The sequence below is a fragment of the Schistocerca nitens genome, chromosome 7 (assembly GCF_023898315.1).
Source record: "Schistocerca nitens isolate TAMUIC-IGC-003100 chromosome 7, iqSchNite1.1, whole genome shotgun sequence".
Lineage (NCBI taxonomy): Eukaryota > Metazoa > Arthropoda > Insecta > Orthoptera > Acrididae > Schistocerca > Schistocerca nitens.
Window position 1 is genome coordinate 614,818,127 of NC_064620.1, and position 13,929 is coordinate 614,832,055.

Consider the following 13,929-nt stretch of genomic DNA (forward strand, 5'->3'; position numbering starts at 1 on the left):
CACCATCTCACAACGGGGTACTTCAGTTTCCTTACAACACAGAAGTGAGTATTGTTGTCTGCAATAATTAGGCTGTTTTGAAATATATTAGTGACCATAACCTCTAAAAAGACTTCAGGGAATCAGTAACTTGTATACCAAGTTTTTCTGTCACCACAACAGAAAATTTTTTGTCATTAATCACATCCTTTCTTAAAGGGAATTGGTATTACTTGTATCATAGCAGATGCAGAACTTAAAACAAGATCAGAAAGCTTAGTTAAAACATATTCATTTATTGCTCTGTTAAACACTGCAGCAGCCACAATGCATCCCCACTGTGAGTGCTATTGTAAGCATGGGATGAGTTAGTTGTTTGTTAGCAGCTGTAAATCGCTCTGACTACTATCAAGCAACTGGAAGCTGCTGCAAATAGGTGTGCTGGAAGAGCCAGAGTCATGTATCAGAATACTTAAGTTCTGTCCTCTGCTGTGGGTGTTGTCTCTCCTACAAGAAGTCCAGAATGTATCCCTACTCATTCACTTGACTGTGAGAGTCTTCCAGTGGTAGGGCTAAGCAACCAGTGCAGGGAGAACAGGGACCATGAGAACTAAGGCTGTTACACAAATCCCTCAACCAACTAGGTCAAGATGCTGTCTTCCTCTGAAACTGGAATTGAGCAAGTGAGACTCACTTCACTCCTTGGGAAACACGGTGTGTCTTAAATCAACGGGAAGCAAATGCAAAAGGACAGGGGTTTATCAATCTTTGGCAATTCAAACCTAAATCATCAGCAGTTCAAACTTACAGCAAATATTAAAATCCCTTATGGAAATAACAGCAAAGGATGGGAAGGAACACCAGATGCATTCAGTGTGTATGCCTGGGAGTCTGGGGAGAGGGGCTTATTCAACATGCTTTCCCAGCAGCCACTGAGGGAACAGGCTGCTACCAGCTGCAGATCAACTGGCAGACCTGGCTGAGAAGACCAGACTTACTCACAGGGTATCAATGAAGATTGCAATCTGCAACATTTTCCCCAAAACTGATTGTAGCACCCTCATTCTAAGGTGAGTGGAAGGCCTGAACCATAGATCTTGAAGGTTCTGTGAGAAACTAGGGATACCACGCTGTTGAGAAATGTAAGATGCTCCTAAATGAGAGGTATGTTTACTAAATGTCACAGCCACTACCCAGGTATCTGAGTTTGTGTGGGATGCATAGAAGGGTTTTTAGATTGGGTAACTCTACATCCAGCCCAGAAAATGGTAGCTGTAGGAGAACCAAAGGTATCAGTGTAAAATCCAAAGAAATGCCCCCCCCCCCCCCACCTCCATGAGTGAGAGTATTGAAATTCTAGTGATTACCTGCCAAAACATTTGTTAATAAAGTGTAAGCGTTTGATGTGCACCAAAAAACAGTGGTGCTCACATAATAAAAGGCATTTCATTCAAGAAAGTACCATTTTGAAATAAAAATAAAACAAGTAAAACTTGCTTAGAATTAACAGGATAGTTGCTACTCAACATATAGTGCAGATTCTGAGTTGCAGAAAGGCACTACAAAAAGACCGTCGGAAAGTTAACTCTTGGTTAACAAGGCCTTTGTCAAAATGAACACACACACACACACACACACACACACACACACACACACACCATCCCGCAAACCAAACACTCACTCATATAACCACAGTCTCTGGCAGCTGGAGCCTGGCTGGAGCCTGGCTCCAGCTGCCAGAGACTGTGGTCATATGAGTGAGTGTTTGGTTTGCGGGATGGTGTGTGTGTGTGTGTGTGTGTGTGTGTGTGTGTCTGTGTGTGTTTTGTCTATTTTTGACAAAGGCCTTGTCGGCTAAAAGCTAATTTTCTGACAGTCTTTTTGTTGTGCCTTTCTGCGACTCAGCATCTCAGCTATATGGTGAGTAGCAACTATCCTTTTCGTTACATTGCTTCATTCTACGCTGGATTTTTCTCAGCAATTTTATTTTTCATGAAAGCCTGCACTTTCATCTATTTTTCTACATAATTCCCACCAATATCATATCATACAACCAGTTTTTCAATACCGTCATCATAGAAATCTGCTGCCTGATTAGGCAACAGGTGCATAAGGTACATTTCTTGACACTTGAAGAAACTCATCACATAATGTCAAAATCATGAAGTGTCTGCTCTCTCTGTTTTTCATCAATTTGTCAGTAATGACTGAAGGTCATCCACTTTGTTCCTCATCATGCACATTTGTATGGCCATCTTTAAAAGTTCTCAGCCAGTGCCGTAGTGTCCCATTGCTCATAACATTTTCTGCATACAGTTCAACTGATCTGGTGATGAGTTTCAGCAGCTACCATGCCTTCAGTATTAAGAAAATGAATCACATTGTCTATTACACAGTTGGCAAGATTCTCAGTCAGAGGAAGCATTTGAAATACTCACAAACTAGCTATTTCACATAATTTGCTGCCAAAGGACCTCCAGACAGAAGACACTTAAAAGGTGACTTACGCAATGCTTTTCTTGAATAGTCATATAACTTGGAACTAACATGAATAATAATGAAGTGACAATCTTGTCCCAGCAATTAATGTAGTTCTACATTACATATAAAAACAACTGATGCACCATCGAGTCAATTACCATATTTACTCGAATCTAAGCCGCAATCGAATCTAAGCCGCACTTGAAAAATGAGACTCGAAATCAAGGAAAAAAAAATTTTCCGAATCTAAGCCGCACCTGAAATTTGAGACTCAAATTCAAGGAAGAGAAAAGTTTTAGGCCACACCTCCAAATCGAAACAAAGTCAGTCCATTGTAATATGAGACACAGTTTAGGTCGAATGAATGACGATACAGCTACAGCAGTTTGGATCGAGTCGTAAGCTTATCAGTTAAGCTGTACCAGGCAGCCATTGCTATGCGTCATGCACTCTGTCCGTATTTATACAGGTACCCTTCCTTTTTCACCTGCTTCATCTGGTTTGAATCGATTGCTTATTTTTCTTTGATCTGATAAGTGCTGTTCTCTTTGTTATAGGTGTTTACGTCACTCTAAGCTGAAAATGCGTTATTGTACCATGTCATGTATTGTTTTTCGCATTCTGATAATGTGTGTTTACGACCTGTCGCCGCTCGCGGTATGGCTTGCTTTTGCATGCGCTACTGCCGCTTACGATAAAAAAAAAGAGAGGAATTCATTAATGAAACAATGGCAAGAGGCTGCTTTTTGTTGTTACTTACACTGCTGCTTTCTTTGATAATGATCAACAAGAACCAAATAATAGACTGCGTATGATAAAAGATGTTCTGAAAGAGAGTTTAGCTACAATTTTTCGCCGTTTGAAAATCTTTGCAGACGCCTCTTTTGTGCATTACATTCCGCACAGAAATTAGAGACATCTTAGATTTAAAAATCTAGTCAATTGCCGTGCTTCATTTCTGACTGTATCACTATTAGGCATAAGAATAATATGAATATAAACATGACATGATATGTATATTCTTCCGCGTTTGCTGTTGTCTCACACTAGTTTCGTAGTTTATTAGACAGACAGGATTTAAATGAGATAGCAGCAAACACGAAAGAATACATGGCAAAATGTTTATATTCATATTATTCTTATGGTGAAGAGAATACTGCATGTGATCCACAATTCATAAAAGTTCCTATTAGCAACCATCTCTACTCACAGGTAGGAAAAAATTCAGAATGTAGAGTTGGCCATATTGACAAACATCCCAAACAGTCTTGCCAGTCGGATTTTCATAGTACGGTACATTGAAATGCTGCTACATTCGAAGATGAACAATACGGAATTTGTATTTACTTCGTTGGATAATGTATGAAAATGCAGTGGTCGAAACTCGGGGCGGAGAAAAAGCTCGTCTTCCACCTTTTTCTTAAATTTATTTACTGACTCAGATATATTGGCGCCAGTATTTGTGCCTGCAAAGCATGCCTGTGTAGCGCTACATATATTCGACAGCAGAAGTTAGTTGTGGCGGCACCTACCAACATTTTTCAGAACTTTCGCTTACTTTGCACTTGATTCTAAGCCGCAGGCATTTTTTTGGATTACAAAAACCGGAAAAAAAAGTGCGGCTTAGATTCGAGTAAATACGGTATTGTTCTATTGTATGAAATAAATTAATGCACAATAGCATATGAAACATCTCTGTCTGCATGCATAATGGTGTATTTCCACATTGCTAACATTGCCCATGTATGTAAAATTATGCATTACAAACAAAAAATACAGAAAAACATTTGCTGAGAAGTAGTGTATTTCTCTTCAAACATAGATGTACCTGCTATAAATCAATACTTTTTTTAGAAAATGTAAAACAATGTACATTACTCTACGTAAAGCTCAATAGAGATAATAGCTTATCTGTCAATTCAAAATCAAGGAGGAGAAGACTGTAGGTGAGGAATGATGGATCCAAATAAAACTGTAAACAAATAAGTCAAATATTTGCAAGCTCCTGTTGGTGTAACCTTTAGCAAAAGTAATGGGGTCTTAAGAACTATTGTTTGTTATGTAACAGTTGTGAACAACAGAGAGAGCAGTAATCATTGGAAAAGCCTAAATACAATCACACATTTTGAAATGTGTCCAGCTGTAATTTAGATTATGTGCACCATTCTATTCTCTGAAAAATTACGTGTTTATGCATCAGCAACAAATGCAATCCTCAACTGATTTAAAATCTAGTTGTGTGACTATAAATTCAGGTCACTTCCTTTGCCTTGTTTTCCGTACTTTCCCATTCACTATGAAGCTCTGATGCTATATCGGTGAACAGCAGATCCCAGTTCCATGGCTCATCTATCTGAAATGGTCAATAAATCCATAAAAATATTGTCTTTTACTACTTACAACAACTACTACCAAATAAGTCATCATTTTTGCCACAATTATTTTAACCAAGCCATTCACGCATCTGTTTCATGTGAAGGAAGCACTGCTGAATTTCTTGATGCTCTGAAGGCAAGTAGGCATGCTGCACCACATTGAAAACAATGCTTTGTAAGTAAGTCAGACACCGCATACATGAAAATGAAAAGAGGAAATAGACAGGTTGATAAATCATTTGAAGAATAAAATGTGAAAAGCAGTGCACTTTATACATGACTTAACAGCATAAAGAATAAAGAATGTGCTATGACACATTTTGTGTTTATAGATGAAAATGAAATCTTTCTCAAATGAACTCAATCATGTTAATAATGAGAAAAAAAAAATCATGTGACTCTTAGCCTGATGTGAGACATTCAGTGACTTGTGTGCTGATTTCTTTGCTATTTTTGTTTTAAGGAATTTCTCATTTGACCCTGAGAGGTCGAGTGGATTCCATTTTTCACATCGCATATATCTAAAGTGATCACCAGCACTTGAAGATGGGACCTCTGTGTCAACACACACTTGCTGACCACCACCCCTGAAAGTGCCTACTATATCAGATGTTTGATGGGTGTGACAATCTGTATCTTCAACATAGCATCCCTATTTTTAATGAAATAATTGTATAGGAACCCCATAACAGTGTTGCAATTCCACCGAAGCATGTCTTAATGATAACAACTTGTGTTTGCATAAGGCAGAAACATACTTCCAAAATTATACAGGACGTTTCACAATTCCTATTACAACCTTCTAGTGGTTGTAGAGGAGACTTACTAAATAAAGTACTGATAAAGAGTCCAGATCCAGAAATGTGCCATTATGGTTTAAAAATAAGTTTGAAGATTGGATCACTATGTAATGATAGAGCTGCACACCACAAAAGTTTTCCGGAGTGGCTCAGTCCATCTTGTACCATTACAACAATGGCTGTAAGAAACTGGGACATTCACAAAATGGTTCAAATAATGGCTCTGAGCGCTATGGGACTTAACTTCTGGGGTCATCAGTCCCCTAGAACTTAGAACTACTTAAACCTAACTAATCCAAGGACATCACACACATCCATGCCCGAGGCAGGATTCAAACCTGTGACCGTAGCTGTTGCACGGTTCCAGACTGTAGCACCTAGAACCACTTGACCACTCCGGCTGGCTGTACATTCACAACTAGGATAGTCAACTGTGGTGCTCCGCAGTTCCACATGGGGGTTTGTGAATTGTGTGTACAAAAGCGTGCTTTGCAGATACACCTTGTGCACTGCATAGCAGGATAGCCACTTGCAGCAGCTCATGTGGAGCACACTGGTCAGAGTTCTGCTGTGTGTGTGTACTATGAAGTGGTCTGATCTCCAAATTTATTTTGCAACCAAACAGTACATTCCTGGACATAGGCTGCTTATCAAAACTTTATCTACTAAGTCCCCTCTACAAGCCACAAATGCCTGTAATAGGGGTTGTGAAACACCCTGTGTAATTGTAAAAGATACCCAATCTCTTCTTTCAGAATAATCAACAATACTTTTTCTTCATACTATCAGTTTTGTGAGAAGACATTCCAAGAACACAGTGTTAAACTGTAAACTGGATTTATATAAAGAGGAAAATTAACTTAAAAAAACTGTAAAACTACAAACTGGCCAGTAATAGCCTTCAAGAGACAGCAAAATTACAAGTATAAAACGTTTTTACGTTATCTATTTTTTGTGTTTAGCAATCTTTTTTCCCTATACATGTTGTCTTTCTGTTTCTGAGGTTTGTCTTATGCAGTCACAGTCTTACAAGTAATGTGGGAGTTATTCAGTCTTTTGCGACTGTAAAAAGTCTTATTGGGATGTTACCTGTTTTGCTTTTTTTAAAGCATTTCAGTGATAAGCAGATTTGACCACAGAATTTGCAAAAGAAATAATGAGTTCTCATATAGGCTACATCATGAGCCACTTTGATGATGATGGATCCAATTTAGTGAGCACTGAAAATGCTTTAAAGAAAATGAAACCTGTCTACTCCAAATAAAACTTTATTCAGTGGCAAAAGATAGAATAACTTCATATCAGTTATTTCACTTTTTGTTCTTGTTTCTTCCTTTACAGAGAAACAGCTCTGAAAGCTTGGTAGCATTTTTTTCTTGTTTTGATTGTTTTCCATCAATTATACTTGGAATACTGTGTCCTGAAGTTGAGTACTGGCAGCCATTTACTGTATGTTGAATTTTCTCAGGCAATGGGAATATGCGGTTGTCCTCTTCCTCTTGAAGAAACTATTTACATGTGTATATGTCAGAATAATGTGGAACATAAGGTTTGAAAAGTGAAATAATGACTACACTTCAGAGCCAAACCAATGTAATAGTATTTGCAACTCTGAGAGAAATTCACAATATTTAGCAATATGAAGGGAAAAACTTACATTAATTAAAAGTTATCTGATATAGCACATACTATTATAAATGAAGTTTTGAGGGTGTGGAGTTTTTTCTTTTGAATGAAAAAGCAAACCAAGAAAAGGAAAAGGAACAGAGGAAAGAAAACAGTTGTGAAGTGTACCATAAAATAATGAGATGCATGGCCAAGAGAGGAAAAGGAACAGCAGACTATAAAAATTTTAATAATATCCCACAGCACACAAAACCTAAGCAACTCGGTGGTACAAAATGCCACCTGGGAGAGAATGAGTATGTTAACATGGTGAGAAAAGATTTTTCTCACAGGTCTGCATAAAAATTACAAAAACAATGCAACTGTATTAACTGAGGTGCCTACAAACTCAGTAATATTTGACAGTTACAGAGAAGACTCTGGCTTATTATTTTATCTGGTAGTGTAATGAATACAAACAGGTATTTTATTTGGTAGTATAACAGATATGAACAAGAAGTTTTTGAAACATAAAATCTTGACTTACCTCTTTTACATCATTTTCCGGTCTAAGGCTTTTTGTAAGGAGCTGTAAATTAATGTTATCAAGAGTCCCAAACGCTGAATGTTTGAATAGATCGGAGTCAAGCTCCTTATATGCTGCTACTTTATTCAGATTGACCCTGGGGGGAAAAAGAATCATATCTTTGGTAACTCCACAATTAGCTGCACAAGCAATCGTAACATTCCAAGTATAGCACTTACGATGGAGTACTGGCAATCTGTGTTGTCAAGTCTTCATCTTGTATGTCATCCAGGTCTGGTATTACTGGTATATCTGTGAAAATGCGACACAATATTTACAAGGAACAGTTGCTTAATTGCTCATTATATATAGAAAAATCATAAAGTTTTCGTACTCAAGCATAATGCTGAGATTTAAGCACCAGAAATTTACACACTGCTGTAAGAAGTTCAGAAACATAGGTCCTATTTTGTTATTAGCATAGAGTGTTTGGCTAAGACTGACCTATTTTCCCGTTGATCTAGAACCAAAATGAATAAAGCCAGAGACACACAACACACACACACACACATAGCCCAGATAAGCTGATTTGTCACTTGATATGTTTAGTTTCCAATGAGGTTGGGGAACCAGGATATTTAAGTTACTGAAACAGTACTCATCCAGTGAGAAAAACAAATTGTGGTATAATTTCCCAAGATTTCATACTCCAGTGTAATGTAAAGATAGCTCATTATTTTACGTACTTGTAGCCACACATCTGGGTGCTCCTGATGAAATTTTTCTGTAGTGGAGGGGACAAAGCAGACTCCTACTGCCACTCTGGAGATGGTGGGGAAAATTTGGATTCAGGCGGTGCACCTTTCATGTTTTTGTTGCAAAATAGTGATGTGTGCCTGGTGAAGGCACTAAAGTTATAAACTATAATGTGTAATGGAGTCTTCAACTTTTTTGAGTTCTTTACTTCTATGCATTCAAAGAGGAAATATTTGTGGCTGTGGTGTGCAATCCACACAATTCACTTATGCAATTCATTTTCTTCATGGCTGACACAGATATACCTAGATCCACCTCCTCCACTACCGAATTCATTAAATAGTTTGACTAGTTTAAATAAGGGGCACCAGCTTTAATACAAAAATGAGAGACAATAATAAAAAAAATGCAACACCACTGATTTTATTCGCTGTACTGATTGCACTGAGACTTCAAATGTCAACTAACTGTAAGGAAATTATACACTGCAAAATGCCTCCTCTTAACGATCCAACTCATTGCTTCCAATGTTCTCAAACCCCCAGAAAAAATTCTTAGTACTATGCTTTACAAGAAAAAGTAACAGAAAACATACAGGAAAAAAATGACATTTCGGTTGAGCTGGAGATTGTATTTTTTTTTTTAATAATTCACTATTTGGCACAATCACACTAATTTCAAACAAAATTACTAGTTTAGGCCAGATCAGCCATCTTTAGATCTACAAGAATAGATCTGAGGATGGTGGATGCCAGCCAAACAGGTCATTTCATTTTACTTTAGTCTTACTGTGCTGGCCAACAAAATATTTTTAGAAAACCACACATTTCAGTTCCCAAGTAAACAATGAGATTTATTTCCACCTTGGCATAGAGCTCCAAATCTCTCTCTCTCTCTTTTTTTTTCTTTTTTTTTAACCAACATCACTTCCAGTTAAGACGTGAGCTTTGCAATCTAACATAAGGCAGTTACCCGATTAATAACACCCACTTGGGCTAAATCACTACACACTAGCCTTTGAAAAACAAAAAGACTATGCCTGTAAAAGAAATTAACTGTTTCAAATATTTTTCTGTATTTGCCTTGATGACTTGGAGATACACAAAACCAGTTGTAGGTTTCTCTTACCATGCATTCTGTTTTGGGGTATACTGTTTTCTGAAGTGTGACTCACTGCCAGCTGTAAATAATGACATACACAATGAACACGTGTGAGATTTGGCAGTCCACAATCTGTTTTTAAAATTCTGTGTAGCCCATTATTCACTTCTTTTGTATGTCCATTCTTCTGATTGAAGGTCAGAGGGTCTTCGGCCATGTAATAGAATGAGACACCTGCAGCTATTCTTCCAATGTACAATGTACTAATCTACTCAGTTTCGGTGCTTCAGTACACCATCTTCAGGCCTTAACTGACTTCGATGGGGTTAACTCCCTTTGTATACACGATGCCACCAGTGGCTGATGTCTATGAACTAATTTCTGTAGGTTGTAGCAGCAATGTTGTGTCTGCAACCATTTACTACAATTTATTACCATAGTTATGTCATTAGCCAGTTGAGACTGGATAAACTTCACATAAATACAGCATACTTAATGTCATTTCACATGGCAGTGCATTGTTTAGGGTGTCCAATTTGCTGCTTCAGTGTCAATGAACTCATTTAAAGTGTACGGTGGTTTTAGGCGTAAATTTTTCATCTATCTTTGAGATTTCACCACATCCAAGGACTGCATTTAGTATTTAAATAGTTGAACAGTTTACCCATTCAACCACCTATTCATTCCTGTCAGAACTAATGAGTTGTCTGTGCCTATTCCAATCAAATTTTCAATTTCCAGGTGGTCGGCCAGATATTTTGCATCAGCTTTCTCGATGGGAGTAAGCAATAAAAATGTTGACACAATTTTTTTTGTGATTCACTATTAATGTCTTATTTCAATTCCTAGATGATTTAAAATACTTATTTCACTGGCTTCGTTCATCAGCAGACTTAATTTTTCATTACTGATATCAGCTCGCAGTACTTCCCTGAAGTGTGGACCCAAAACTTCACTTATTATGTTTGAACACTTTGTTCGATAGCAAGTCTGTGGTGGATTTAGAGTCAGAAAATATATTTTTACGCAATTCTCGCAGATGTTCCACAGTCAAAACTGAACAATGTTAGTGGCAAGGTCTTCTGTGCAGATTTTATGGCAAGTCTCATTTTGTGTTTCATGGTTTCAGGGTGGTTTTTTTAAATTTTATTTTATTGCTCAGTTTAGCATAAAATTCAGTTTGGTAGCAGCAACACATGCCTTTAATATTATTCCAAGGAACTGGTGTCAGCCATCCCTTAAATTCAGGTTTATTCTCCCATACATTTCTGTATTTTTGTGTGTAGCACTTGAACAAAAAATTTCTAGCAATTCTTTGTTTCATATTGGTGTAACAGTTGATTTTTTTTTGGTAGAGATTACTGAGTTTTTTGGTGAATGTTAGCATTCTGTAGATGTAGACATTTACTGCTGTTAGGATGTTCAGTTCTTTGAATTTTGGTCTACAAGTAGTACACCTCTTTTGCCTTGTCATTATGCAGATGGCCTCTGTCTGTATAATAAGGATCTTATTCACATTTAATGCACTCCCCCAGAGTTAAATCCCAAAGGACACAATGGAATAAAATTATGCATAGTAATATTTTATCAGGGTTTCCATGTTGACAATTTCACTTAACTTCCTGATAGCAAATGTGATACATGTACCTTTGTGAACTTATCATTTCTGAGAACGCATGCTGTTACAGTGTGATTATCTGTAAATACCACATTAATGCAATAAATGCTCAAAATGATGTCCATCAACCTCAATGCATTTGGCAATACGTGTAACGACATTCCTCTCAACAGCGAGTAGTTTGCATTCCGTAATGTTCGCACATGCATTGGACAATGCGCTGACGCTTGTTGTCAGGCATTGTCAGTGGATCGCGATAGCAAATATCCTTCAACTTTCCCCACAGAAAGAAATCCGGGGATGTCAGATCTGGTGAATGTGTGGGCCATGGTATGGTGCTTCGACAACCAATCAACCTGTCATGAAATATGCTCTTCAATACCGTATCAACTGGACGCGAGCTATGTGTCGGACATCCATCATATTGGAAGTACATCATCATTCTGTCATGCAGTGATACACCTTGTAGTAACATCGGCAGAACATTACGTAGGAAATCAGCATACATTGCACCATTTAGATTGACATTGATAAAATGGGGGCCAATTATCCTTCCTCCCATAATGCTGCACCATACATTAACCCGCCAAGGTCGCTGATGTTCCACTTGTCACAGCCATTGTGGATTTTCTGTTGACCAATAGTGCATATTATGCTGGTTTACGTTACCGCTGTTGGTGAATGACGCTTCATCGCTAAACAGAACTCGTGCAAAAATCTGTCATTGTCCCGTAATTTCTCTTGTGCCCAGTGACAGAACTGTACACGATGTTCAAAGTCATTGCCATGCTATTCCTGGTGCATAGAAATATGGTACAGGCACAATCAATGTTGATGTAGAATTCTCAACACGGACGTTTTTGAGATTCCCGATTCTCGCGCAATTTGTCTGCTACTGCTGTGCGGATTAGACGCAACAGCAGCTAAAACACCTACTTGGACATCATCATTTGTTGCAGGTCGTGGTTGATGCTTCACATGTGGCTGAACACTTCCTGTTTCCGTAAATAACGTAACTAACCAGCGAACAGTCCAGAAACTTGGATGATGTCGTCCAGGATACCGAGCAGCATACATAGCACATGCCCGCAGGGCATTTTGATCACAATAGCCATACATCTACACGATATTGTCCTTTTCCGCAATTGGTAAATGGTCAATTTTAACACAGGTAATGTATCACGAAGTAAATACTGTCCGCACTGGCGGAATGTTATGTGATACCACGTACTTATACATTTGTGACTATTACAACGTCATCCATCCCAAAGCAAAAAAAGGGGTCCAACTAAAACATTCATATTTCTTTACGTACTACATGAATATGTAATAAAAAATGGAGGTTCCTATTTTTAAAAACGCAGTTGATAGCCGTTTGACCTATGGCAGCGCCATCTAGCGGACCAACCATAGCGCCACCTGGTTCTTTCTAGTTTTTTCGTTTGGCGCTTATTTTGTGAGATATTTGGCCCAATCACGATCAATGGACCACATTGTATACAGCTACAGAACATTCCAGTACAATGACTCTTGCAATCTTTGGATACTTCTAGAATGTATTCGAATGGAATATAGAAATTAAAATGTTTCAGTTTAGGTTAGTTTTGAACTCACGACCCTCTATGCAACAATCTAGTATCATAAACACTACACTACGGCAACTGCACTACTTGGCTTCTTCTGCAACATTACTCCCTTCTTAAGAGAACAGCGTCTCGGTGTTACGTCCTCCTAGTCCAGGAACGAGTCAAGGGTCCTCTGACTCCCAATGGCTGATGTTCGCCCTGGCAGTGATCTTCTTAGAACTTCCCTTGCCGCTACGTTCTTTGGTACCTTTCCGCTCCTGCCACTGGAGCTTTGAATTTACACCGGGTTGCAGGATCCTTATAGGGCTTCATTCGAAGGACTTGGACCGTATCTCTGATCTTTAGTCATCTTGTGTCGGGGTCGAAATCTTTAACTTCATAAGTAACATCAGAGAACTGTCTTACAACCTAATAAGGTCCAAAGCAGTGCCTGAGGAGCTTCTCAGAGAGACCAACCTTCCGATCAGGAGTGAAGATCCAGAAGAGATCACCAGGCTGGTAGACAACAGGGTGGTGGCTCGCGTCATACCTGCGGCAATCGTTTTCTTGACCTGCAGCGGGCGGAGTCAAGCTAACTGCCAAGCTTCCTCAGCTCTGGTTAACACCTGGCCGATGTAGTCGTAGTCCATGTCATCAGGGTGTAACGGAAACACGGTGTCCATCATCATCATCACCTCACACCCATGCACCAGGAAAAATGGCGTAAGTCCTGTAGTGTCTTGTTTGGCGGTGTTTTGTTTTAGGCAAACGTCACGAAAGGCAGCACCTCATCGCAATTGCTTTGCTCAATATTGATGAACATTGATAGCATGTCGGCCAAGGTATTATTAAGGCGTTCAGTAAGCCTGTTAGTTTGCGGATGGTAGGCAGTCATCATGTGATGAGTAATGTTGCATCGACAGTTTATCTCTGTCACAAGATTCGACTCAAAAGCTTTCCCTCGATCCTTAATTAATGTCCTTGGGGCACTTTGTTTTAATACAATGTCTTCTACGATGAATTTGACTACCTTGAATGCTTCGGCTGTTTTCACAGCTTTTGTAATGGCATAGTGAGTCAGATAATCAGTGAAAACAATAATCCAATAGCAGACGTTGGAAAT

The 13,929-nt window shown here is 38.6% G+C and overlaps 1 protein-coding gene across 3 annotated transcripts in view; it reads right to left on the bottom strand.

Annotated features, from left to right (window-relative positions):
- Positions 1-4,281: 4,281 nt before the first annotated feature.
- LOC126194628 (intraflagellar transport protein 43 homolog) overlaps positions 4,282-13,929 on the bottom strand; it is a 117,353-nt gene continuing 107,705 nt past the window's right edge. Inside the window, exons 5-7 of one of the 3 annotated variants that reach the window (XM_049932794.1) lie at positions 8,006-8,078; positions 7,788-7,923; positions 4,282-4,813 (exon numbers count right to left, since the gene is read on the bottom strand). In XM_049932794.1, coding sequence (XP_049788751.1) covers positions 4,712-4,813; positions 7,788-7,923; positions 8,006-8,078 — 311 coding nt within the window. In that variant the 3' untranslated portion in view covers positions 4,282-4,711. The remainder of the gene's footprint in view (positions 4,814-7,787; positions 7,924-8,005; positions 8,079-13,929) is intronic. The other 2 variants (XM_049932793.1, XM_049932795.1) reach the window with 2 other exon arrangements.